This window comes from Emys orbicularis, chromosome 5 (genome assembly GCF_028017835.1).
Source record: "Emys orbicularis isolate rEmyOrb1 chromosome 5, rEmyOrb1.hap1, whole genome shotgun sequence".
Lineage (NCBI taxonomy): Eukaryota > Metazoa > Chordata > Testudines > Emydidae > Emys > Emys orbicularis.
Genome location: NC_088687.1, coordinates 88124694 through 88151825, shown reverse-complemented (window position 1 = coordinate 88151825; position 27132 = coordinate 88124694). Strand labels below are relative to the sequence as shown.

Here is a 27132-nt window from a genome sequence, read left to right as displayed (position 1 = left end):
AATGTAAGGATGTGACCATACACTTTCCAGCTTATGGCTGCCTCTGCTGCTTATCCAAAGGCCTTAGCCTAAGAACAGGGCCTCAGACTGTCACAGTGAGAAAAGGCCCTATACAGGCAGACACTGATTTTGATTCTTTTTTATACCTCTATAACTAGCTAAATGATAAACATATACCCAAATTCTTAAAGTATAGGCCTTTACAGACAGGCTTGAATATCTATATCCTAACACTTGGTTCTTTGAGATCCCCACTACCTGCTCTTCTCTGTTTTTGGAGGTCTCGGCAACAAGGACTTTGAATTGTGAGGGAATGGAGGGAGGCTTGGGGCTGCTCCACCTTTAATGCCCAGGCATAGGAGCATGAGGAGGAGCAGGGCATGTGCATGGCACCGACGGACATTGCTATTCAAAGCAATCCAATCTCATGCACGCAAACCTGCAGTGTGATCCATACTGACCACAACATCTTGAAGAACCACAGTTACTGTATGATAAATACATATTTTTGTGTTTTTTTAATCTTCATTAGATAATTACAAGGTTAAATTCTTTGGTCATATTCCAGAATTAATTACTTTTTGGGATGCTGTTGATAGAAGGGAGAGAAACAAACCTTCCAAAAATTGACATTAAACCGCTTTCACTAAAGAGAACTTTAAAAGCAAATTCCATGTCGTATGAATCTAATCATGAATTGCTCTGGCTCCATCAAAATAGTTTTTATAAAAGATTGCTATTTGTAGCCATGAATCTGAAAATACAAAATCCTTAGGAATATTGGTGCTGCTCCTGCTCCTATTTATGTCATTGGTAAAGCAGCTTACAGGCTGTATGATATGGTGGTGGCTGTCCGCTTTGATTCTGTTGTAGGGAAGGTTGAGGGCAAACCATCAATAATAAAGTATAAGTTATTTGCTCTCGTTTTACCTTATGTTAAGTTTTAAATATGATGGAAATTTTCTGAAAAGAGTGTGTGAGCTGAAAACAAAAGTGGGGTAAGGTTGCTACCTCTTCTATTTTATTGAGAAATCACTAATTCTGTTTACTTTCATGGAACAGTGTACATGCATGAATGTGATCTTATCTTGTAAGGAGGGTATGTTGAATCACATTCAGACAGTTCATATTTCTTTAACAATCTTTCTCCTTGTCTTTAGATACCCAAACCCCTGTAGCATCTTTTGTGTGTCATCACAAAATATTTCTAAAGTGTTTTTATTAGCTTGCAGACTCTCATCTTTTAGAGTTTTTTTTTAAAGTTAATTAAAACTGTAATCACAATCAGTTGTCATATAGTATATTTTACATTTCCAGTCAGTCAGCTAAGTCAGAAAGTAAACTGAATCTAACAAAGCAATGAAAAGAGGAGGTAGGAAGACATTTCTGTATAAATTATTTATTGCTAACGATCCACAATGTTGTTTAAATGCAAAATGTATTATCCATCAGCAAAGTGGCTTTTGGAAGGTTAAATTGTGACGGTTTGTTTATATTATACCTTCTGTTTTTTTAATGACCTATTTTATTTTTCTAGTTCTACATCCAAAATGATACCCTGTGGCCCTGTTCTGTCATTTGTTCGGTGTTTGTTGCGAAGAAAAATTGTCACTGTGGACAGTCTTGAAGATTCCAAGTTATGCCGATGTTTATCCACTCTGGACCTTATAGCTCTGGGAGTGGGAAGCACTCTTGGTGCTGGTGTTTATGTACTTGCTGGAGAAGTTGCAAAAGCAGATTCTGGACCTAGTATTGTTATTTCTTTCCTCATTGCTGCCTTGGCATCTGTGATGGCAGGTCTTTGCTATGCTGAGTTTGGTGCTCGTGTTCCCAAGACTGGTTCTGCATATTTGTATACTTATGTAACTGTTGGTGAACTGTGGGCTTTTATCACTGGCTGGAATCTCATTTTATCATACGTTATAGGTAAGTTTGGGAGACCAGTGTAAAACTAATGGGGTGACTGGGAAAACTAGAAATAAAATGTAGGTTTGGGCTCTTTCTTTCTTTTTTCTTAACTGCCGCTACTTCAGACACACCCTGGCATCTGATAGTCAGGCTGGGTTATTTCCTTCTCATGCATCATCCCCTGTAATAAAGCTTCTTCAAGCCAAAATAGGTACTTTGTGAGGCCTTTGCAAACCAGTTCTCTTCAACAGCTTAAACAAGTGTACCTAATTGGAAAATAGTGGCAAACAATTCTGTTGATGATGCAAAATTAAAAATAGAACCTAATTCAGTTTCTCATTGCTGTGTTGGCTCCGCAGGGCTAGTTGGAGTAAAAGCAGTAAGTATAAATGTTTCTGGATACAAACAGTTAGTAGATCTAGGGACGGTTCCATCAGTGTAGAACTACACTTGAAAACAAATCATGAAATGTAAGTATCCATTGATGTAACTCCATCAATGATGTAGTGTCCTGCAGACATACCAGCTTTGGGCTGATATCCTATCATATATAAAGCTAATTGGGACTGGGAAATGTCAGTGCTTGGATGGGAGAGATTCAGAGAGACACCCTAGTACGTCAGGAAGAATGGAAGAAGTGATATTTGTGACTCAAGTATCATGTTTCCTTCCAGTACTGTGATCCTGCAACTGAGGCTTTGCACAGGCACAGAGTACTAGCAGTACAGAGTCAATTAAGTTAATGATGTTCTGTGTGGGTGCACATATCTGCATGTGCAGGTTCAATTGCAGGACCATGGCTTATATCACAACTCACCCAGTACATCCAAGTATTATATTAGGGGACACTCTGCTGATGGGGATGTTGCTTTTTGAGAGTGATATAAAAATGTGGTCTTGATTGCATGTGGTCCTGTAGCGTTTTTTCAAGAGTTGGGGATTAACCTTTGCATGCTGGCTAAATTCAAACTCTGGCAATTTCATTCTGCCTACTAAAACTTCTGTAATTACAGCTGGAAAAATTATTCTTCAACTCCTGTCCTAAACTGTTGTGTGGTATTACTGTGCATTGCTAAAGCCATACCATGTTTCACCTTATAAGTGGCTGCACTCCAGCACAGAGGGAAGTTAATTTTATATCAGTTGTAATTTTCAGAATGTTTGGGGATTAAATAAAAGTATAATATAATGAAATAATATAATGAAAAGTACTCTAAATGAAAAATTATTATTGATTATTATGCTATCAAAGTTAGCTATTATAGAAGAGTTTACTTGAACTTTTCTAGTGCAGTAAATTAGGATATTGTTATTGTAGTTTAATATATTATACTATAATTTTGTAGGTATGAATTGCTATAATAAAATCTATGGAGAAAAAGACCACTTGTTTAACAATAATTGTATCTTCCTAAATACAAATAGCAACATGATATTTCTATAGTACTAACTGTTGTACCATTATGTTTGTGCAAAATCCTATTTTTTGGTATTTTTATTTTATTTTATGAAGGTACATCCAGTGTAGCAAGAGCGTGGAGTGGCACCTTTGATGAACTCCTTGGAAAACAAATTGGTCAGTTTTTCAGAACCTACTTCAGAATGGATTTTTCTGGTCTAGCAGAGTATCCAGACTTCTTTGCAGTATTTTTGATATTGCTTCTGGCAGGTAAGAAGTAGAAAGCTCTACATTAGGAATGTCATGGGGACTAATAATAGAGAATGTAGTGGAGGCAGGGAACAGATTCTGCACCTATCTTTATACAAGCAATAAAAAAGGATGAATTATAGTTCTAATGTTTTGTCTTATCAAGATACTGTTTATATTTTAGCGAAATATAAATGCATACAGAACATTGATATAGTGGCTCTATAAATCAGAAGCAAATATATACACACATTTTTTAACTTCATCTATCATGAGGTAATCAGCTATGAGAACTTTTGTGTAAAATCCATAATGTAGAAAGGACAATAAGAGAATAACTAGACAGCATCTGTATTTTTTTTTTGGTTGTTCTAAAGGTGGATATTTGACTTAACTTTTCATTTAATCTTTTCCTCACAAGCTATTTCTTTTGTACAACTTAACTTTTTCCCACTTCCAGTCTGCAAAAGAATTATACAGGCTAGAATTTGTGTCCACTAATAGGCAACTCCAAGACACAAGCACAGTCCATCCATCCATCCAATGTGAACCTTCAGCACTTCAAGTCTGGAGAATGGATAGGTTGTTTCTGCATGCTGTTAGGTTACTACTTTCCAATACTCCTTGGATACCAATGAGCATTGGTAAAATTAACTGGATTTTTGCTTTTGACAACAATAAATAATTTTATTTCTATTACATCTTTACTAATGCATCACTTTACAATAGGAAATCCCAGCCACTGGCACCAGACAACTAAACTATTAACCATAGTTTGTTTCCATGGGGGTCTGGTTCCCTCAGAAATGAAAATAAACATGGCTAGTTTTTACATTCAGAGTGGCTGTTCTGCATGAGAAAAAGTCACTCCTGTTTTGATGATGCAGCATATGAAACAGCATGCATATTTAGAATGATAGTATTTGTTATTATTTATTTGCATCAAAAGTATGCTAGATACTTGATAGATAGATGACTCAGCCCATGCCCTGAAGAGTTAACAATCAAAATAGATACCTGACCCAACCAGTAAACTAAGGGCTTGTCTGCACCGGAAAGTTAGACTGGCATAAGCTAACGTGAATTTAAACCAATGTAGTTATATTGCTATAATCCCCTGTGAGGACAATTTTATTCTCAGACTAGAATAAGAGTGTATGCACGGGGTGGCATGACTGGTGAAACTTTCTCATGTAGACCAGGCCTAAAAAAATAAGAATAAGGTAGAGGGAAGAGAGGATAAAGGTTACAGTAATGTCAGATTTTGCTTATGTGGGTAGGCATGCATTTTTGATGTATTAATGTTCTCTGTCTTAATTATTATTTACTTTTATTAAAAGATGGCAGAAGATAAAATTTTCAAAAGTGCCTAAGTCCTATTTTCAACAGAGACTTTGGCACTTAGAAGTTTAGGTCTCACTGAGCTTTGTCTCCTAAATCAATTAAGTATTTTTGGAAATTTTACTCAGAAGCTTTTGAGGTTGTTGACAAAAATGAACAGCAGCGTATTTGCCTCTGCCGTAAGCAAGCAGCAAAAAATGAACCAGAGTCCTGAGGAAAGGATAGTTTTCAGTTTGGAAACGAATTGGGACTAATTTTCAAGCAGCAGTAGTTTTGAGTCTTGTAAATGTTTTTCCTTTGATTGTGAATTACTGACATTATCAGCAGTTATTGGAATTGCAGCATTATGGAGTCAGACTGCAATGGAGGTAATAGGATGACAATCATTGTCTGAATATCATCAAGTGTCATTTAGCCATTTATTGGCACATTTACTATTTAGATCACCCGGCCCTAAGAAATTCCCCCTTTATTTGTATATAAATTTTATAGGAATAATTTTCATTGCAAATTAAAATAAAACTTGGTCATCAGGAAGAAAACAGGGGTTTGGTCTGACAATGAGGCTAAGGAAATAAATAAAGACGAGTATTTACAGAACAGTAAATCATAAGGTTATTTCTTCCCACTCAGCTACCAGTACCTCTCACTGCCAGTTGTGTACAGTGAATTTATGTAGGTTAAACAAGCTAATAATCTATTTTTTTAATTATATGCATCTCTTTTTGTTTCAAATTAGTTGTTACAATTGCTACAGTCCCTTGAAAATTCTTTTCCAGTTGAATTTCTATTTGGGAATAGCCAAGCACTTCATTTAGACACTGAAGCCCACTTAGCATACTCAAAATCCCCCTATCAGATTTCATTTTTTGAGCCATGTTATATTGGGTGATTGAATTGGTTCAAAAGACATGCATGCTGCTGCTGCTGAGAAGAGAACTGCTAGAGAATGCTTAGGCAGTGCTCTGTGGCCACTAGCAAAAAGGCTACTTTTCCCTTCTGAGCAGACACTAGCCATCATGGTTGCGGGTCTACCCAGGGCCAGCTCCAGGCACCAGCTTGCCAAGCAGGTGCTTGGGGCGGCCACTCCGGAGAGGGGCGGCACGTCCAGCTATTCGGTGGACGGTCCCTCACTCCCTCTCGGAGCGAAGGACCTCCCGCCGAATTGCTGCCGCAGATCGCGATCGCGGCTTTTTTTTTTTTTTTTTTTTTTTTTTTTGGGCCGCTTGGGGCGGCAAAAACCCTGGAGCCAGCCCTGGGTCTACGGAATGGAAATCAGGCAGTTGCATTTACAGTTCAGTTTTTACTCTCTTACTAAGACATTGCCAAAGGAGTATGGCCTGGAGGAAAGATTACAGTTTGGGTCCTGGAAGAGGAAGAAGAAAAAGGGGCAGGGGAAGAGGAAGGGGGGAAAAAAGACAAGCATATAAAAAAATATAGCGAGAAGTCTGGAGTAATAATTCCAGACTTTTAACCCTGGTAAATAAAATATTGTCTGCCTTTTTATTTGTCCAGAGTAAAAGGAAAGAGCAAAATCACATTGTTTGTAACAGCTAAAAATGTCAAGAATACCAATTTTATGTTTACACAGTTTGTGACAGTCTTGGATAGCTTCCTCCTTCCTTCACTCTTCTAGTAACTGTTCATCTAGTGAACCTTAGTGATGAGAATCAGGGCTGTCTTGTGGTCAAACAGCTCTCAAGAAGACAAGAAATTGGGACTCCCTTTTAATACATACACAGTTCCAGCTGCTGGAAGTTGGCAGTCCCAGATTTGATGGCTCTAGTAGGAAGAAATTTCTAGAATCCATATTTTTGTGTGTTTTTTTTTAAGTTGGTCATCTTAGCCTCTTAGGGAGTGCAGAGGAAATTAATCAGTACAACTGATTGAGCCTGAAATGGGGAAGACAAGAGAGTGTGAGAAATGCAAAGAGAAGAAATTTAATTAGTAGCAATAATAATTCTAACTTGGATGATGGCCATCTGCTGCCTAGAAAGACAAATTCTGGAAAAGTCTTTAATTTGAGAGAGTTTCAATGATGAAAGGAATGATGCCTGGGTTTTTTGTTTTATTTTTTTTAATGTTTCTACTTATCTATATTTTCTTCTGTTTGCTTACCATTCTTCATCTGAAGTGGGCCTCCCAGTTGTTGTCTGTCAAACAATCAGAAAGCACTGCTTCTTAAAGTTAGGTAGTAGCTGCCAGACCACTGTTTTTCTTTCTGTCTATTCCCCTCTTCATTTGCGTTCTCTCTCTGTGTCTTCTGTTCTTCCAAACCCTGTTGTCATTCTCCTTGTCTTAAACATCACTTCTCTCCTTCCCTTTCCCTCTCCATTTGTTTCCTCTTCTGCCCTCAAGTCACTTTCCCCAGTACAGTTGAACCAGCAATAAAATAACTTTGCAGTTCTCTGCCACTGAGAGAGGAGGAGGAAGAGTCGAATCTGGGGGCATCTTGCAGTTCAGGTAGTGCCAGACACAGCTCACTGGTTTCAGTGCTAAGCAAAGCTACAGCAGTGGGAGTGGCAAAGTGACAGGTGTTTCATGGAGACTATCACACCCTACTTTATAGCACACTAGCCAATTGCTCAGGTCTCTTATCTGTGAGAATGACCTTCAATGGGAGCAGGAGACGTTTGTGAAGATCCCCACTCACACATTTTTATTTTTATTGTCCAAATGAATAGTCCATGGTAACCTGTTCCTTCATATTTTCTTTCTACAGATGGAGATTCATTTTTAAGACATTTTGCATGCTGCATTTCATATCATTTTAGGTCCATTGAGAAACTTCTTTCTAGGAGGGTTGGGATAAGAGGGAGATGTAAAGGTCTACAAAACAATTTACTTCTTCTGCCAATAAAAATACCACCAACAAAGAAAACTTGAGCAGCTCATATGATAGTTCCTTAGTTTCGGAGAACGTGTCTTATGTTGCATTAACAGAATCAGAAATTTCATTTAGACATTATCTTGATAGGCTTAACATTTTCAGAATTAATCTCTAAATAATGAGGAAAAGCATATAGGTGTGGCATTATTGGAAATACTTTTTTTTCCACAGAGAAATGGTGTGAGATTTTTCTACTGTATTTCATGTTTCCCCATCCCAATTTGTCATCTTGTATTCTGCTAAACTACAGACCAGGCTTCAACTGTTCCCTGTCTAACTTCACAGCAGGGTCTCCCTTGGAAAATGTTCAGATTGTGCAAACAGAATAGTCTGCTATATAGAGATACATTTATTTTATATCCTGATTTGCCCAACAATACAAAAGATCAAGAAACTCTCTAAATCAAAGTTGTTTAGGAGCTAAATTGATGGGTGTCCTTTAATTATTTTAATAATCTGTATCAGTGGTTTTCAACCTGCGGTCCATGGATCCCTGAGGGTCTGCAGACTATGTCTGAGATTTCCAAAGGGGTCCGCACCTCCATTCGAAATGTTTTAGGGGTCCACAAATGAAAAAAAGATTGAAAACCACTGACCTACTGGATGGCCCCATTATTCTAGGAATTAGGGACAGCGCTGGGATGTGCACTGATAAAATTAGATTAGAACTGGTCAAAACATGGAAGAAAAAACATGCATTTGAAATGTTTGACTTTTATTTTATCAAAAATTCTAAATTTAAATTTTTTTTACTATTCTACATGAGATTCTAAAAATCAGCGTGGTGCCAGGTCCTGAACCATATGTACTGTAGGCAGAGAATTCAAATAATTACAGAGAGAGAGTATGCCTCTCTTTTTTGCTAACTCACACACATGCTTGCAAGACTATATCCTACACATAGACATATGGACTGGGGGCACAGTAAAGAAGTAAGCTACACTTCCCATATATATTTTTTGCCTGCTGGATAAGAAATGGAATTAATGTCAGTCAAGAAGACAGTCATCAACCTTTGGAGGGAGAGAGGATTAAAAATAATCTCCATTTTACAGTTTTTATACAGTGTCTATCATAGTATCGAAGTGCTCATTAACCTAGTACTAACACCTAAAAGCCATAGATCTAGTATCATTATCTAAATACTAAAATTGGTGTTAGTCACATTAGCATGTATACATTGTTAAAGATGCTATTTTAGTCCCTAAAGGAAATGTTAATTCTTTAAAATCCCCTCTTGTATTTCATAGGTCTTCTGTCTTTTGGAGTAAAAGAATCCGCATGGGTGAATAAGATCTTCACTGCTGTTAACATCTTGGTTCTCCTCTTTGTTATGATTTCTGGCTTTGTGAAAGGAGATACTGACAACTGGAAAATAAGTGAAGAATCTCTCATAAACCTCACAGCACAAACAGGGTAATTTTTCTTTTTCTTTTCATCTGTCAATTTTCTTCCATTTTTCTTGGTCCTACTTTAAGCAGCTTCTGATGACAGTTCCTGCTGTACATGCATCTCTGGTATCCTATGCATTGTAGCAACAGGTTTAGATTTACTGTTTTGTTGGGAAATGTAGACTTGTGTCCCGAAACAGAATTAAATTTTATACTAATTACTTTTTTGCCTTTTAGTAATCTCTGCCTTAGCTACCTGGGAAACTATCGGTGTATATTTTTAAAGATAGCTATTTAACTGCAGTACAGGATGTGATTAACAACAAGATATTGGACCTGATCCTGTACCATTAAAGTCAATGGGTGTTTTGCCATTAGTTCCAATGGGAGCAGGACTAGGGTTTATAATGTTTATTTGATAATCCAGTTTTTTTCTGTTGTTAATGAATATCTGGTGATAGAAAATCTTTATCTCAAACTTCTTACAAAGATATTTTGTACTGAGAGCTTTGTAAAAAGATCCTTATCTTGAGAATACTCTGCATTTTAAAAGTGTTCATGTAGAGTTACTGGGGATAAAAAACTATTAGATTTCTTCTACTGCAAATTAAAAATGTCTTTTTTCTGTTGTATTTCAATTTTCTATAGAAATTATTCTTCCTATAAGAACGTGACAAGCATATTTGGGGCTGGTGGTTTTATGCCATATGGTTTTACAGGAACATTGGCTGGTGCTGCAACATGTTTTTATGCCTTTGTGGGATTTGATTGCATTGCAACAACTGGTAAGATGAGGTTTCTCTCTCTCTCTCTCTCTTTCTCTGTGTATGTGTATATATATATTTGAAGTTAAAAGTTGGTGGTCAAACTGTGTAACTATATATATCCTACTCTTCGTCCCTGTCTGCCTCTGTATTTGTCTGTCTATCTCTACTCTTAAACTCTATCACCATGTCTAGAAAGAGACTGAGATCACTCCTGAATGTGGCTTTCCCATTCCACAGAAAAACAACATTACAGTGTGAATAAAATTCTCTTTGCCTGAAGTTATCTGCAATGGCAGAGTGTGAAACTGATCAGCATAAGCTCTTTCTGCTAAGCCCATATAGCAGGCATCTTGCTTTTTTTTTTTTTAAAACTAGCTTCATTGTAGCTTTAGAAAAAACAAACTCAGAGGCTGCATATTCCTTAGAGCTTCTTTTAGACTAATGTGAAATTAATACTTATGAAGCTCAACACAGTAAAAGATCAACAACTTACTTATCCCCGGGGAAGGGATGGTGCAGGCAGTTCACAGAGAACATAAGAACGGCCACACTGGGTCAGACCAATGGTCAGTCTAGCCCAGTATCCTGTCTTCCAACAGTGGCCAATGCCAGGTGCCCCAGAGGGAATGAACCGAACAGGTAATCATCAAGTGATCCATCTCCTGTCGCCCATTCCCAGCTTCTAGCAAACAGAGGCTAGGGACATTTCAGAGCAACTTTCCAAAGACTAATTGTATTGATAAGTGGAAAATTATAGATTTTTGGCCTCTCTAAAGTAAAATATGTATTTTATTTATATATATGACATTATATATGGAATTTTATATATATATATAGATAAAATTCCGTATATAATGTCATTTTGCTTAACTTAATTTTTTGTGCTATGGCTGGCCACAAAGTCCTGGGTTACATACTGTATCATTGATTTTACTCTATATGGAATATTAAAGCTATTATTCTTAATATTTAGACTGCAAAACTTACCTTTTTCTGTGTGTTGATGCACATTAAAGTAAAAGACGCAAAAGTTTTCCTAGATGAGTAAGAATGTTTGTTTTTCCTCCATAGGGGAAGAAGTCAGGAATCCTCAGAAAGCTATACCTATTGGAATTGTGACTTCCCTGCTTGTCTGTTTTATGGCCTATTTTGGTGTTTCGGCAGCTTTGACTCTTATGATGCCATACTATCTTCTAGATGAGAAAAGTCCTCTTCCTGTAGCATTTGAATATGTTGGATGGGGTCCTGCAAAGTATATTGTAGCAGTGGGATCCCTCTGTGCTTTGTCCACAAGGTAAAGAAGAAAAAACGACTAATTTTATTGGAAAATAAGATAATTGAAAAATACAATATATTTCAATGTATGGTCACACTTTTTATATTGAGGGTACATTTTCTTAAGGGTTAACATTTAATAAATATTATAAGCATGTTACAGACATGAGTAGTATGTGATCATTATAAACTATCTGTAGGAGTTGTGATTGTAAGTCATAATTATAAACAACCTGTTGGACTCTATAACAATTGATGAAAACATCCATCAATAAATAATCATTGGTAAACTATAAATGTAATCTTAATATAAAGTGTGACCAAATATATTATTTTACTGAGAAGAGTTGACTAGATTGTGAGATGTATTAATATGTATAGTACATGCATCTTCCTATATATTATAGCCCACATGTAATGTGGTATAAGAACCTATTTACTTACATTTAGGAACAGCCTTAATATTCTCCTTTTCTGCTAACTGAGCTCATGTACATTACTAGAGTGGTTTAAATGGCCTCAAGAAGTGGGAGATGTATGGGTTCAACAGCTGGCCTAAAAAAGAAGCAGGCTTGCCTATTTAAGGAGTACTGTTGATGTCATTGAGATAGTCCACGAGTAGTCATGTATAGAAGACAAGCATACTGATTGTGGAAAATAATTGAGTGAAAAACTCTGGGGTGGGAGATTATAAAAAAGAAAAGAGCTCTAAATGACAAGCTAAAAGAATCTTAGGCCTGTGTATATAGACTAAGTTGTGTTTGTACAGTTAGTTTTGGGACTATAATTTTCTATAGTGATGCCTGAAGTGGATTCTAGCAGTTTTATGATTTTTATAATATTTTATAAAATATAAAAGCAAATGTTTAAATAGAAACTAGAGCAAAGAAAATAGCAACGGAGAAGAAAACTTTACATAGAAAGTAAAACCATTGGTTACCACATTTTAACTATTGACCTCCTAATTTTTCTTCCAAAGTATTTTAAAGTTTTTAACACCCAAGTTTATTCTGAGAGGGGTAATATCTCACTTTAATGTTTTTAATTAAAAAAAACCCCTTTTACTTATAATTCCTTTACTTGGCGGTGTTGTAGGCTGATATGTTGGGAGTATTGCTTTGATCCGAACATTTACTTATTCCTGGGCCATGTCATTTGAGATTAAAATGTTTACGGTATTTATATATTTCCAATATTTACCAGAATGCAGTCTGAAGATGAGAAGAAGCATAATTACCTTCTACAAAGACAGTACAATAAAAATATGTAGAGATTTTGGTGATACCAGTATGGAAATATTACTTATTCTTCAAGTTCAGATTTCTTGGCCCTGATTCAGAAAAGCATCTTTATTGGGCAAGGGCATTTAAGCACATGCTAACTTTGAGTAGGTACTTAAGTGCTTACCTGAATCAGCACCAAAACCAGTTAAAGTGTGAATGATTGGTAGTGCTGCACATGCATTTAATTTTAATGCTACATTTCACAAGCAGTGCTAAAGTGGCTTAGCTTCTGTGGAACACAAAAGCTGCACATCCACTGAATATATGTAGGTGATGTATTCAGTTCTCTGTAGCAAGAAAGGCAAACTGGCTGTATAGTAAAACCTCAGTTTCAGCTGGCTAAGAAGTTATATGGCTGTACTGTGTGGGTTTTTTGTTTATTTGTTTGGGTGGGGGTTGTTAGTATGGTTATTTTGATGTGAAGGGAAGAAACCTGACAAATTTTAAATGTTTTAAATACAGAAGGAGCTTTGAGTCATCTGTAGTTCAAAATGCTTTTCAAATTCTGAAAATATCAATGGTTTAAAATAAATAGTTTACCTTCAGTCCCTAAATAAAACCAGGAATAATAAGGTAGCTTGGCTCTGGGTGCTTTAACTGAAAGAAATAATAGGGTTAAGTGTAAACTGTGTGGTGCTTACTTTGAGTTACTATTGATTAACATTGTCATAAGGAGCTGCAGAATGTGTTACTGCTTGTGTGATTCACTGTTGCTGACTGACAGAATCTTTCAAGGAACAATAATGCTTAATTGCATAGCTAGTGTTACCAGGGCCATCCTCCTGGTCCACTAGTATCCCAAGATCTACAGTGATGGCAAAAGTTGTTTAGCTATTTTACTACTGTTTCCAATGAAGCAATTGCATTACCACAGAATTGTGAACAAAACTTCTAGTGGTTTTCAGAAACGAAATAAATCTATTTGTGTCCAAACTGTAGTATCTTTGGTCTATAATATTTTTACCATCATAAATTTTGTTTTCAGTGAAACATGCCATTAATTAGCATTGTTTCTCTTTTCGATGATATAACCTTGCATGAATTGTGTTTTGCCATGTTGCATGTGTTTGCTTTTTACTCAGTCTTCTTGGATCCATTTTCCCAATGCCACGTGTAATCTATGCTATGGCGGAAGATGGGTTGCTTTTCAAATGTCTAGCTCAAATCAATTCCAAAACGAAGACTCCAGTTATTGCTACTTTGTCATCGGGTGCAGTAGCAGGTGAGACTGAGAGTTGATTATTGTAAGGAAAGGTGCACTGCTTCACACATTGCATATGTGGAAATCCAATACTGTCAGGCAAGTTTTGGTTTGCTTTTGACTGAAAGAATAAAATATGATTGTCTCAAGGTAAAATAACCTTTTTCCTACCACAGAGTGTATTTGTTTGTATTAATCTCAAGTGCTTTGGAAGCACAGGTTCAAAAGAACAAAACAACATGAAAATAAGCTTTTCCTAGCTTCCCATTTTAGTTGACTTTACCAGTAGAACACAGTGCTTTTAATAATGTGTATTTGAACTTTAAATTTTTCTGTTCTAGTCTTCTCGGCTCTATGTTCCCTCTGCCCCGAATTCTGTTTGCCATGGCACGAGATGGTTTACTGTTTAGGTTTCTTGCCAAAGTGAGTAAGAGGCAGACACCAGTTGCTGCCACATTGACAGCAGGGGTCATCTCTGGTAAGCTCTGAAAACATAGGTTTCTTCAAACTGGGATTTGAACCTTGTATGCACGTGCATGGAATATAAGAAGGGCCTGCTTGTTAACTTCTCATGCATGTAAGTTGGGAATAAAATTGCTGACTAATTGAAGGGCATAAGAATTCCAAATCATGGCAATCGTGGTGGCGGTGATGTCCTTGATGTCAATGAACTTGCAACTTTTTGTGCGTTCTAAGTTTGGCTTCTCTTGCATTACAAACAAAACAGTTATTTACTTTGGGGCATCTGGAATAAAACTGTCTTTATAACTCAGCCATTGGACTATGCTCTGTTACGAGGCTTGGGTATAGGAAATTTTAGTTCAAGTTTAATGTATTTAATTGTTTAGAAATACTAGGGGGAATGTATTTTTGTTATAGGATACAAAAAAAGAAATCTTGAATAATCTTTAGTAAGGCAACTACAAAACGGTTTTTAAAAAGAAGAAATTTTACACATTCTTCACCCATAAAGGGCACGAATCCATTTTTGATACAGCTATTTTGAAAGGATCATTACGTATTTGTGTACGTACACACATACTGAATGCATCAAAGCAATATTTCCAGGAGCTGTTACAAGTGTAGTGTGCAAATTCCTACACTTCCAAGCGGAGATTTATTTCTTTTTTAACTCTTTCATTGTTGTCAAGATGCATATCTCTTGTATTGCTTAATGTACCTGGAACACAAATTATACCCTACTGATTTCAATGTAATGTCAGCTTTGCATGGAAAAGTGAGGGTAGACTGGCTCAAGATGATAAAGACCAAGAGATTCAGACAAGACTAAAACATGTGAAAGCCATAGTCATGGTCGGGACCCTTTTGTTCAAAGAGCTTTACAAACATATAGGAAGCCATGGTCATGCCCCAAATAGTTCATAATCTAAAAAATGGCCTTAATTCATCTTTTTTGTATGTCAAAGTACAAATCTATAATACAGAATTACTTTTATAAAGAGACACTTAATACGATTTTCCAGACTGCTTTCATGTTGCACCAGATCCTTTTTCTGTAATATTTTGGAAAAATGTGGAAATCTGGTATCAAAAGTGATTTTTCATTTTAGAGGAATAATGAACCGACGCAGAAGAAGAGAAGGGAAAATGTTTTCCCCAGTTGGGTAAATTGATGAATGCAAATATGCAGTCTTTGTAGCAGCAGCACAAGAGCAGTAATTCAAAGCCAGTTTTGGGGGTGTAATTGTGTGGGTGGGTGGTTTATTCTAACAGAACAAAACTTTTTGATACAGCAGGTAACTTTTTTTTCTTTTTTCTTTAAGAAAATGTGTATCTAGTAATTTGTAGGTTTAAATTATGTTATGCAGTTTTGCTAGATCTGTTAAAAATGAATGCAGCATGAAAGTAATCTGGCATTCCTACTAAATCTTAGCATGGATAGTCTCACAGTTTTAAACAGTGTTAAGAAGATTAGATTTTGACCTTTTACTATGTTATCAAGTCAAAACTACAGTTGAGGCCAAACATAATTACATGTATTTGTTCTTTTTCCCATATAATAATTATGATAATGAAATTCTTCGGACAGCAAAATGGTTCGCTTACAGTCCAATCGTATTTTATCAAAGGCAGCAGCCTAATGAGCCTAATGGATTTGTAGTGCTGCATACTTCCCTGAATTGTATTTGCACTTTAATGCAACAACGTGGGATGTGCACCTAAAATGAATCAACAAAGTTTAGCTTCTGGTTTCCAACTATTTTGTGACAGGTTTGGCTTCTCTTCTGATAAGTAATGGTTAGAAGTTGAGTAAGCATCGATTATATAAAAGATTTATAGCTGTTTGCAATTTTTATATCTACTAAGGGGAAAAAATTCATCTGTATGAACTATATATATATTAAAATTTTGAATACAATAAATATAAGCTTGTTGCCATTTTGATAGTATTTTTCTCCAAGCATATATTTGGTAGTTTTAACACTGTTTAAAGTGAGATTGGTTTTTTGTGGATGCTTTGTGTGCTTCAAAGCTCAACATCCTTTAAACTCTGCATAAGCTTTTCATATATAAGGGAAAGGGAAATATGGAGATTGCATCAGATAATATAAATATATTTACTTACCTTGCCAAAATGAATATATGTTCTACATTCATGGTGCTAACAATATTAAAGATGTACTATTTTCTGTCTTGCCACTAGTGTATTCAGAAATTTGAGATGTACTGAATAAATACTAATGTGGCTAACCTTCAAAAGCAGATTCTTTTTCAAAAGTTTCTTGGCCGTAAAGTCACGCATCTTGTTGATCACAAATAATTCTATAATTAAAAAGAATACAAAGTAAAAAACTGTAATATTTTAAATATAATAATCATATGCTATAATTAGCTAGAGTATGATAAAATTAACTTGTAATGTACAGGAACACATTAAGACTGGAAGGATTAAAATTAACATATGCACATTCTGCTGTCCCTCAGCTTTGCCTGTCAGTGCTGGTCTCCGAGCACCCTTGGCAGTGAAATATATGAGAAATCTTCTCACAGAATGCTTCATAGCTTTTGTACAATCCTCCCTGTTCACAAGACTAGTGAATGTAGGGTGCTTCCATGATCATTAAGGAAATTGTATTCCTTGGTTAGTTATTAGTCCAGCAGATTAACTGGTATTTTTGGTAATATTGCAGTCTTATTTTTGGGAATTAATCTTTTCTGTTTTTCTTCATGATCAAAAAGGTAGGGGTGTGTGTGTGTGTAATATATATAACATCAAGAAGGTGGGGAGGGGTATATGCTTTTTATAGATCTATATCTGTATCTATCTATACACACACACACACACACACACACACACACATGTAATATAAAAATAATGCATGCATTAGCATATACACACACAATTTATTTACTGTGACTATGAAGAGAAGTAAAGATCAGTGACAGTCACTTTGGATTCATGCCAGTCAAGTCAATAAAACAGTGGATGCTATCTTTGCTTGTGTAAAAATATAGAGAAAAGAGGAAAACCCCGCACATAGTATTCATCAGTCTTGAGAAGGCTTATGACCACATTCTGAGAGAAGGCATCTGGTGTATGGGAATGAAACAGATGTCTAAGACTATATCAGACTCCTCCAGGACATGTATAAGGGTGTTTTTATCACAGTCAGAAACTGAACAGTTTCTAGTAAGAGTTGGAGTACATCAAGACTTGGCACTAAGCCCCTTTGTGTTCATGTTAGTGCTCAATGCACTTAGAGAGAACATCCAGAGTGGCATCCTGGCGCATGCTTTTTGCAGATGATGAAGTGCTTGTGGAGGGAGCCAAGAGGAAGCGGAAGAAGATTTAGAGAGATGGAGGTGCATACTTGAAAGAAATGGCATGAAAATCAGCAGAAATAGAGTAACTTGCAGGAAGACAACGGGTCTATAAAGTGTGGAGGGCCAGCCACTACCAAAAGTACAGAAGTTCAAGTACCTAGGTTTGGTAGTACAGGATAATGGTGAACTCAGTGATGAACTTATACGCAGAACAGGAAAGGCATGGAGAGAACTGAGCAGAATGATCTGCAATAGGAGGAAGCCTATCAAATTGAAAAGTAAGATATATAAGATGGTAATTAGGCCTGTACTTTTGTATGGCTCTGAATGTTGGACACTGAGAAAGAGATGTTGAAGGAAGGATTTTGAATACAAGGGAAATGAAAATGTTAAGAGGGATGCTTGGAGTTATTAGGATTGACCATATTTGGAATGAATGAATTAGGGGAGGTTTGAAGGTGATATCAATTATAGAACAGCTGACAGAATGCAGGTGTAGGTGCTTTGGGCATATGAAAAGATAATAGGAAGAATATATTAAAAACAGGGTGTTACCCTCCACTTCTAAGTTTAAGAGGAGGATTAGAAGACCCAAAACTAGATGGATGGATGTCATACAGAAGGATCTGGTTAGCTCTGACATTTCTGAGGATCTGCTTCAAACAAACTGGTAAGGAGAAGGAGGATTCAAACAGTCAATCCCATCTAGATGGGGCTAAGGCTAGAAGAAGAAACACATTGGAAGTCACAGTGAAGTTGCCTTGCCAAAGTTTAAAAATGTGGGTCTTTACTTCGAAAATTCATTTTTATGCATTACCATGGTTTCATTTGTATTACTATTAGTAAGTCAACTACATAAACTCCATACATAGCCTCTTGAGCTGCCTTAAAAATCTTAACTCTCAATATGTAACTTTCATACAAACTCTGTATTTCTCTCTTCTTTTTTTTAGCTATAATGGCATTTCTTTTTGACCTAAAGGCTCTGGTGGATATGATGTCTATTGGTACACTTCTTGCTTACTCACTTGTAGCAGCCTGTGTTCTCATCCTCAGGTGAGCCCCACCTTCACCCCCCTGTTTGTTCTGCTGTATTTTATTTTGTCCTATGCAGAATACATTTAAAATACAATTTTTGTTTGTATAACTTTTATTCTAGATACATACATATTGTAAAATTAGGTTAACTCTTCTAAAATGTTAATCCATGTGTGGTGTCTTAATTTAATGATTACCAGAAGTGGTGTCCTATCAAAGTTGGATATACACTAGGAATAGACACAGTGTAATGCCAGTGTGGGCAGAGGTCAAATCCAAAACCTTATTTGAAATCTAGGAGGGTTTTACTTTCTGAAAGATAACTTACATGGTCTTCAACTTCAAATGGTGTAGTAGGACCTCATGTCAAAACACTGATACATTCAAAGCTAGAAACATATTTCTAATTTTACAATATAATTTATATTTTATCTCCTACTGTATACAGCAAGCACAGTAAATTGTGGGATCTATATGTGAATAGTGTAAATACTCTAATAAATTTTCTTCGTGGGCTAAATCCTGACCTTCTAGTGTATTTTCATCTTGTGAATCAATAAGTTAGGAGACTGAAAACAGATGTTTGGGATTTGCCCAATCCAGAATCAGCAAGGTCTGGACAAATCTGAGGAACTGTCCCAGAATGAGGTGTCATTAGAGGAGGTTTTGGAATAAATTGATAAATTAAAGAGTAATAAGTCACCAAGACCAGATGGTATTCACCCAAGAGTTCTGAAGGAACTCAAATATGAAATTGCCGAACTACTAATCAGTTTGTAACCTAGCATTTAAATCAGCTTCTGTACCAAATGACTGGAGGATAGCTAATATGACACCAATTTTTAAAAGGGGCTCCAGAGATGATCCAAGCAATTACAGGCCGGTAAGCCTGACTTCAGTACCGGGCAAACTGGTTGAAACTATAGTAAAGAACAGAATTGTCAGACACATAGATGAACATAATTTGTTGGGAAGAGTCAACATGATTTTTGTAAAGGGAAACCATGCCTCGCCAATCTACTAGATTCTTTGAGGAGGTCAACAAGCATGTGGACAAGAGGGGATCCAGTGGATATAGTGTACTTAGGTTTTCAGAAAGCCTTTGTCTAGGTCCCTCACCAAAGGCTCTTAAGCAAAGTAAGCTGTCATGAGATAAGAGGGAAGATCCTCTCATGGATAGGAAACAAAGGGTAGGAATAAATTATCAGTTTTCAGAATGGAGAAAGGTAAATAGTGATGTCCCCCACGGGGTCTGTGCTGGGACCAGTACTAGTCAACATATTAATGAATGATCTGGAAAAAGGGGTAAACAGTGAGGTGGCAAAATTTGCAGATGATACAAAACTACTAAAGATAGTTAAGCCCAAAGCAGAATGTGAAGGGCTACAAAGGGATCTCACATAACTGGGTGACTGGGCAACAAAATGGCAGATGAAATTCAGTGTTGATAAATGCAAAGTAATGCACATTGGCAAACATAATTCCAACTATACATATAAAATAATGGGGTCTAAATTAGTTGTTACCACTCAAGAGAGAGATCTTGGAGTCATTGTGGATAGTTCTCTGAAAACATCCACTCAATGTGTAGTGGCAGTCAAAAAAGCGAACAGAATATTGGGAATCATTAAGAAAGGGATAGATAATAAGACAGAAAATATCATATTGCTTTTATATAAATCCATGGTACACCCACAACTTGAATACTGCATGCACATGTGGTTGCCCCATCTCAAAAAAAATATATTGGACTTGGAAAAGGTTCCGAAAAGGGCAACAAAAATGATTATTTGTATGGAACGGCCACCATATGAGGATAGATTAATAAGACTGGGACTTTTCAGCTTGGAAAAGAGTAGACTAAGGGGGAATATGATAGAGGTCTATAAAATCATGACCGTTGTGGAGAAAGTAAATAAGGAAGTGTTATTTACCCCTTCTCATAACACAAGAACTAGGGGTCACCAAATGAAATTAATAGGCAGCAGGTTTAAAACAAACAAAAGGAAGTATTTCTTTACACAACGCACAGTCAGTGTGTGGAACTCTTGCCAGGGGATGTTGTGAAGGCCAAGACTATAACAGGGTTCAAAAAAGAACTAGATAAATACATGGAGGATAGGTCCATCAATGGCTATTAGCCAGGATGGGCAGGGATGGTGTCCATAGCCTCTGTTTGCCAGAAGCTGAGAATGGGTGACAGGGAATGGATCACTTGATGATTACCTGTTCTGTTCATTCCCTCTGGGGCATCTGGCATTGGCCGCTGTCGGAAGACAGGATACTGGGCTAGATGGACCTGGATACAGTGTACTTAGACTTTCAGAAAGCCTTTGACAAGGTCAGAGAAATGTCTCAAGGCAAGGCATCCTTATAAGCTATAGAATGGTGCTCCTTTTGTGATCTAATACAGTGGTTCTCAACAAGGGTACGCACACCCTTGGGTGTACGCAGAGGTCTTCCAGGGAGTACATCAACTCATCTAGATATTTGCCTAGTTTTACAACAGGCTACATAAAAAGCACTAGTGAAGTCAGTACAAATTAAAATTTCATACAGACAATGACTTTTTTTATACTGCTCTATATACTATACCAGGGGTAGGCAACCTATGGCACGCGTGCCGAAGGCGGCACATGAGCTGATTTTCAGTGGCACTCCCACTGCCTGGATCCTGGACGCCGGTCTGGGGGGCTCTGCGTTTTAATTTAATTTTAAATGAAGCTTCTTAAACATTTTGAAACCTTATTTACTTTACATACAACAATAGTTTAGTTATATATTTTAGACTTCTAGAAAGAGACCTTCTAAAAAAGTTAAAATGTATTACTGGCACGCGAAACCTTAAATTAGAGTGAATAAATGAAGACTCGGCACACCACTTCTGAAAGGTTGCCGACCCCTGTACTATACACTGAAATGCAAGTACAATATTTATATTCCAATTGATTTATTTTATAATTATATGGTAAAAATAAGAAAGGAAGCAATTTTTCAATAATAATGTGGCTGTGACACTTTTGTATTTTTGTCTGATTATGTAAGCAAGTAGTTCTTAAGTGAAGTGAAACTTGAGGGTACGCAAGACAAAGCAGACTTCTGAAAGGGGTACAGTAGTCTGGAAAGGTTGAGAGCCACTGATCTAATAGGTGACACTTGTCTATAATTACAGCTAATCTAAAGGTATTTTTAATGTAAGGTAACTGAATAACAATGATACATTGGTATTACAATGCATAAGACAGGTTTTTGTAATTGTGTGTATTGCTGGTAGTTGGGGCAATAAATGAAGGTTAAAACTAATTAAGTAGTCAGAGGAACTCAAACTGGTAATTTTGAAAAATGTAACAATTGTTCTGACAATAGTAACTTAAATTCATCTAGTTTATCACTCACAGGAGAATACGCTGTATCCCGTAGTAAGGTTGCATGTATATAAAAACATTACATTCCTTCCAAAGCTGGTGTTAAATTTCAGCCTTATTCAATCAGTATGTTTCGTAGTGTTTTTTCCTATAGACTGCCTCATGCTCATCTCAGTGAAAGTTTATTGAAAAGACCTACTGTATTTCAAGAAATCCTCTTCCATCTCTTTCCTTTATCTCATGAAGGGCTTTTGTATTGTATTTTGTTTTCTATTTAGATTATAAATATTTTTGCTGAAAAACAACTGCCTCCCACAGTATAGTTAAAAAATAAACAAAAAGCCTCTTCTAGTTTATTATTATCGCAGAAAATCTTAGGAGACATGGTGTTAGCTTTGTAAAAATGGTGATCTGTAATTGTTAACTTTTTAAGAGAATATATTACCTTTAGTAGTATCCTCTATACACGTGGTTCTCAGTCTTTTCCATTCCACGACTCCTTCAGGATTACCCTCCCATTTAGCAAAATGGAAAGGAAAGGGTGATTATGACCCCACTCCCCCACAACACCTGTCTGCGATTCCCAGTTTGAGAGCTCCTACTGCATACAGTTCTTATGTGTTTCTCTTGTTCCATTCTAAACTGTGAAAGTCCAGGCTATGGGAAACCAGGTTACCAGGGTGTAATCTTCCTTTATTGTTTTATATATGTTAGTGCCCAGTATGGCAGGTGGTGTTGGACGAGAGGCCCCTTTGCAGAGAATTTAGAGATTAAGTAGACTACCTAGAAATAAAAGAAGATAGAAGGGATGCCACACGAATTTTGAAAGGGCAGAATTTATTTTTTATTGTGGCTACTAGTGTAGAGTGGAATCATTGGAGATTGCTGTGGTATTTATAACCATCCTTCAACCCCCACCACAAGCTTAACTTCTTTACTTGTTACAGTCTTGTATATAAATATCTATTTATTTGTGGATAGGTACCAACCCAATTTAACCTATGAGCAACCAAAATATTCTCCAGAGAAAGAGGCTCTGACAGGATCAGAGAGGGAATCTCAAATTAGTATGGTTCAAGGGCACCGCTTCAGTCTTCAGACATTGATGAATCCATCCAGTTTGCCTACAGAGCAGTCTGCCACTACCGTTAGCTTTTTGGTGGGTCTATTAGGTAAGTCTACAGATACCCAAATAAGTACAATACATTCAAATCAAGTTCCATAAATAGTGGAATTTAATTAAGCAAAACAAAAGTTCAAATCCAATGGTAACATCTTAGAGTACCTTCTCACAAATGTCAAATATGAAGTATTCTGGTAGGAAAACAGATTTTTATAGTTTGTTCCATAATCTTATTTATTTTCCTTCAGTCAAAAATAAGGCAAAATAAAGTGTTTTCTTGTCAAAACAGACTTTTTTCATTTTAACATCTGATAATGTCTCTATCGGTAAAGATCTGCTTTATCAGATTAAGTTGCGTGTTTATTTAAACAGTTTTGAAAGGTTTGACTTCCTTCCAATTCTTACTTTCTTTTTCACACAGCTTTTCTGGTGTGTGGGTTGAGTGTTCTGACCACATATGGGATTCATTTTATTGCTAATATGGAGCCTTGGAGCATTGGTCTTCTTGCTGTGTTGGTAGTACTCTTCATAGTCATAGTTCTCACCATATGGAGGCAGCCTCAGAGCCAGCAGAAAGTAGCCTTTATGGTGAGTAAGATAACATAAATAATGCAGAGTTTAAATTTGTTTTAATAAAACCGTATGTGTGTGTGTCTGTGTCTATGCTTGTGTTTTTCAGACAATGCCTCACCATTGCACTATTGTACCTCCATTGGTGATAGTCACAGTGCTAGTGTAGACAGGTCATAGGCATTTTTACCACCACATTGTCTAGACCGTCTCAGATCAATTCTGGTATGATTTCACTGCAGACTGGATGAGGAGGCCTTGCATAGGGTGCACCGTCCATACCCCTTTCATACCACTGATTTGTTGGATATGGCTGGTAAATTGCCTAGTACATAGATCCACCAGCTATTCCCTACCACTTGGGGGTGCTGGGGCAAGCAGCAGAGAGGCTATTTCAGCCCTCAGGTTGGGATAGCAGTTGAAGAGTGGCTTCACTACTACAGAGCCTGTAACTTAGAGGGAAGAGTTCCTTCCTCCCAGCCCTGGAGGAGCAGTTTAGCACAAAAACCCAGTTGCTTGGACTGTGTGCCATGATTCCTTGGAGCATGAATAAGTCTTTCACATACACTACAAGGATTTTTTTGTAATGGGCAGTTAGGAAAGTGGAGATGAGCTGAGTGATGGGATGAGGTATGGGAAGCTATTTGGTAGGGTGATTGGGAAGGACAGGGATATAAATTGAGTGTGCTTTTTTATTGAGGCATGTTATCCTTTTTAATTTTTTATAAAGTGTGCTGAGAGCTGTGGGTAAAGGCTGTTGAATATAAATTTTAATCAATAAAATAAGTATTGTTTCAGGCTGCCCACCTAGATTAATTCAGGAATTCAGAACTGCATTGCTGTATGTTCAGTGCAAATTGACAAGGTTTTCTTTGCAGCTGTAGGGACCAAAACTTTTTTTTTAAATGAAAGCATAAGTTTTGCAGAAACTAGTGATTAAACCTTACACTAAACAGGAAAAGTGTCTTACTCTCACTGGTGAGTGGGTCTGTCGGTCCCTTTATTTGTGTTACAAAATTGAAATGTGCCATTTAGTGTGCGGAAAGATTTGAAAAACATTACTATCTTATAAACTATTTCCCCTTAGGTTCCATTCTTGCCATTTTTGCCATCCTTCAGTATCTTGGTGAATATTTACTTGATGGTACAGTTAAGTGGAGAGACTTGGATCAGATTTAGCTTCTGGATGGCTTTTGGTAGGTACTTTATAACAACTGTTTACATTAGGATTGATGGGTCCTCTCTTGTGGTTCTTTCTAGGAATGAGTTAATCATCTTCTTTTAACTATTCAAATAAAAAGCTTTCTTTCAATAAATGTCAAATGATATCACTAGTCAAAACAAAAACATACCTCAGAAGATGTATGCATCTGCTGCTAAAACTGCACAAGCAGTTGTGAGGTAGCAGGAATTGTAAAAGGTACAGGACTAATTCCAGTTAGCTTACTGCTCTCTTCCAAATAGAGGTGATGTATATGTAGGCCTGGAAAGCATTAACGTTGAGTCTGGTAAATCTTTTCTGCCTGCCTACTCTATTTCAGAGGCAGCACTTTCAACTCACTTTGTGATACAAAATCCAAACAGGGAATATTTAACGTATTCTCAGGATTTGTTTTGGTAAATTAGGGTGACCCGATGTCCTGATTTTATAGTAACAGTCCCGATATTCGGGGCTTTGTCTTATATAAGTACCTATTACTCCCCACCCGTCCCATTTTTTCACACTTGCTATCTGGTCACCCTATGGTAAATACAAAATGAGAGCTGAAAGTGGTTGTGTCAAAATGCTCCTGAAAGGTTAGCTGCGATTCAATGTGGTAGAGAATGAGAAATCTATGTAGGCTTTGTTCACACACACATACCAGTAGCACTGATTTTAACCAAATTCGTTTAGAAACTGAGTTAGTTAAATCAGTGCACACCATTTATATGGACAGTTTTTTAAATTGGTTTAAGAAAGTGCTTTATATTGATGTAGCTTAAGTTGGTTAAACCAATTTAAGAGTATTCACAAGAAGAGGTTGCACTGATTTAACTAGCTCAGTTCCTAAATCAATTTACTTAAGTTGGTACAGACTGTGTGTTTGTAAGCCAGACCAGAAAACATGAGGAGAAAAATTATGTAAAATCAAGATCAATATTTTTCTAATAATTATAGTCAAAATTGTAGAGAGAGGAGTATTTGCAACTACTGTATCTATTTCCTACTACTCTATCATTCTCCTCTGAACTGCAGTACTTTAGAATTGTAGAAATATACATTAACTGCAAAGTCAGTTTTGGTGCTCCAAACTTGTATTGCAGTCATGAATTACAGGCAGCACTCACCATTACCAATGCAGCTAAGAGCATACGCAAATGACTGGGAATTAGAAATGTTGCACTGGGGCCCAGCACTGCCAGTTGTCTTTAATGTAGGGAAATTACCAGGCACAAAGGCCTGAAGAACTAGTAGTAATTTGCATGCCAGAGGCAGGGAACTGTTCAGGTAAACGGGTTCAGTTATCCAGGGGGGTTGGGAATCTCTTTTAATGCACTGTTTGCCTGAAAAAAACTATTAAGTTTTTTGTTTTTGTTTTGGAAGGCTTCTTTATTTACTTTGCATATGGCATCAGACATAGTCTTGAAGGTCATCCTAGAGATGAGGAAGATGAAGATACTTGCTCAGAAAATAGTGGAATACAGGAAAAGAACCCTGTGGAAGAAGCAGATGAACATACAAATGAAAATGCTCAGTTTATTACACATGAAAGGACAAGTGAATGTTAATGTTTGCAAACGTGCATGTCTCTTAAGTAGTAGTAAACTGTGATCGAATGTAGTTGCTGAACGAAATTGTCAAAAGGTAGCTGCCAGCAGATTAACAGTAATTTATATTTGTGCATCTTGAAAGTGCCTACCACAAAGCGTGACTGACGTGTTGAACTAGCTGCTAATACCTCTTGGATACTTCAGATCCAGTCACATGAAGACTTTCTTCAGTGAAAAATTGATATCCCAGATGAAAACATCAAGGAAGATAAGGGGAAGGACAGACTTCCAAGGGGATAACTGTACCTTTGCTATGCTAAAATTTGGGGGTGTTTTGGTTGCACAATTATATACAATTAATTGGTGATGACAAAGTATAAAGAATTTTAGGATTGCTTACAAAAGAGGGCCCTGAACATTTTACATTTTATGAAGAAAGCAACTGCTTTTCATATGTTCTCCTTATCCCTGTTCGTTAAAATACTTTGTCATGGTCTGATAGGGTATAATGAATAACAAAGTGACGATACTCTTTGATCATTAAAATATTGAATTCCTTCTTATTTTTTTCCAGGGAACTAATGGGAGATTAATTGGGAGTAGGTCTAGAGCAGTGGTTTTCAATCCCTGGGGTCCGCAGACTATGTCTAAGGGGTCTGTGAAAGATAACTAAAGAAAATAAAGTTTCAGATGCCAGAAAAGGCATTCTGTTTTTCTGATCAATCAAAAGTATGTGAATACCCCCATCTACAGGTAAAGGCCTGGAAGTGTTATTGTTACCATAGAAGCCCACAG

General features: G+C 36.8%; 1 protein-coding gene across 2 annotated transcripts; it reads left to right on the top strand.

The window, feature by feature from the left end:
- The first annotated feature begins 1550 nt into the window (after positions 1-1550).
- Positions 1551-26355, top strand: SLC7A2 (solute carrier family 7 member 2). Of its 2 annotated transcripts, none has more exons than XM_065404757.1 (11): positions 1551-1926; positions 3422-3577; positions 9038-9203; positions 9827-9963; positions 11017-11239; positions 14046-14182; positions 18444-18546; positions 22875-23065; positions 23438-23604; positions 24674-24782; positions 26171-26355. In XM_065404757.1, the coding sequence occupies exons 1-11, from the start codon at positions 1551-1553 to the stop codon at positions 26353-26355; spliced, it is 1950 nt and encodes a 649-aa protein (XP_065260829.1). The 2 variants fall into 2 exon arrangements, with proteins under 2 accessions (XP_065260829.1, XP_065260828.1); XM_065404756.1 differs by lacking the exon at positions 14046-14182 and adding an exon at positions 13586-13725.
- Positions 26356-27132: the final 777 nt, after the last annotated feature.

What these genes read in the sequence shown, in the direction of transcription:
- SLC7A2 (XM_065404756.1), top strand. Translation starts at nt 1,551, where the DNA reads ATGATACCCTGTGGCCCTGTTCTGTCATTTGTTCGGTGTTTGTTGCGA. An exon ending in CTCTGTGCTTTGTCCACAAG is followed by an intron (nt 11,240 to 13,585) that starts GTAAAGAAGAAA and finishes CTTTTTACTCAG; the next exon opens with TCTTCTTGGATCCATTTTCC. An exon ending in GTCATCGGGTGCAGTAGCAG is followed by an intron (nt 13,726 to 18,443) that starts GTGAGACTGAGA and finishes TCTTTTTTTTAG; the next exon opens with CTATAATGGCATTTCTTTTT.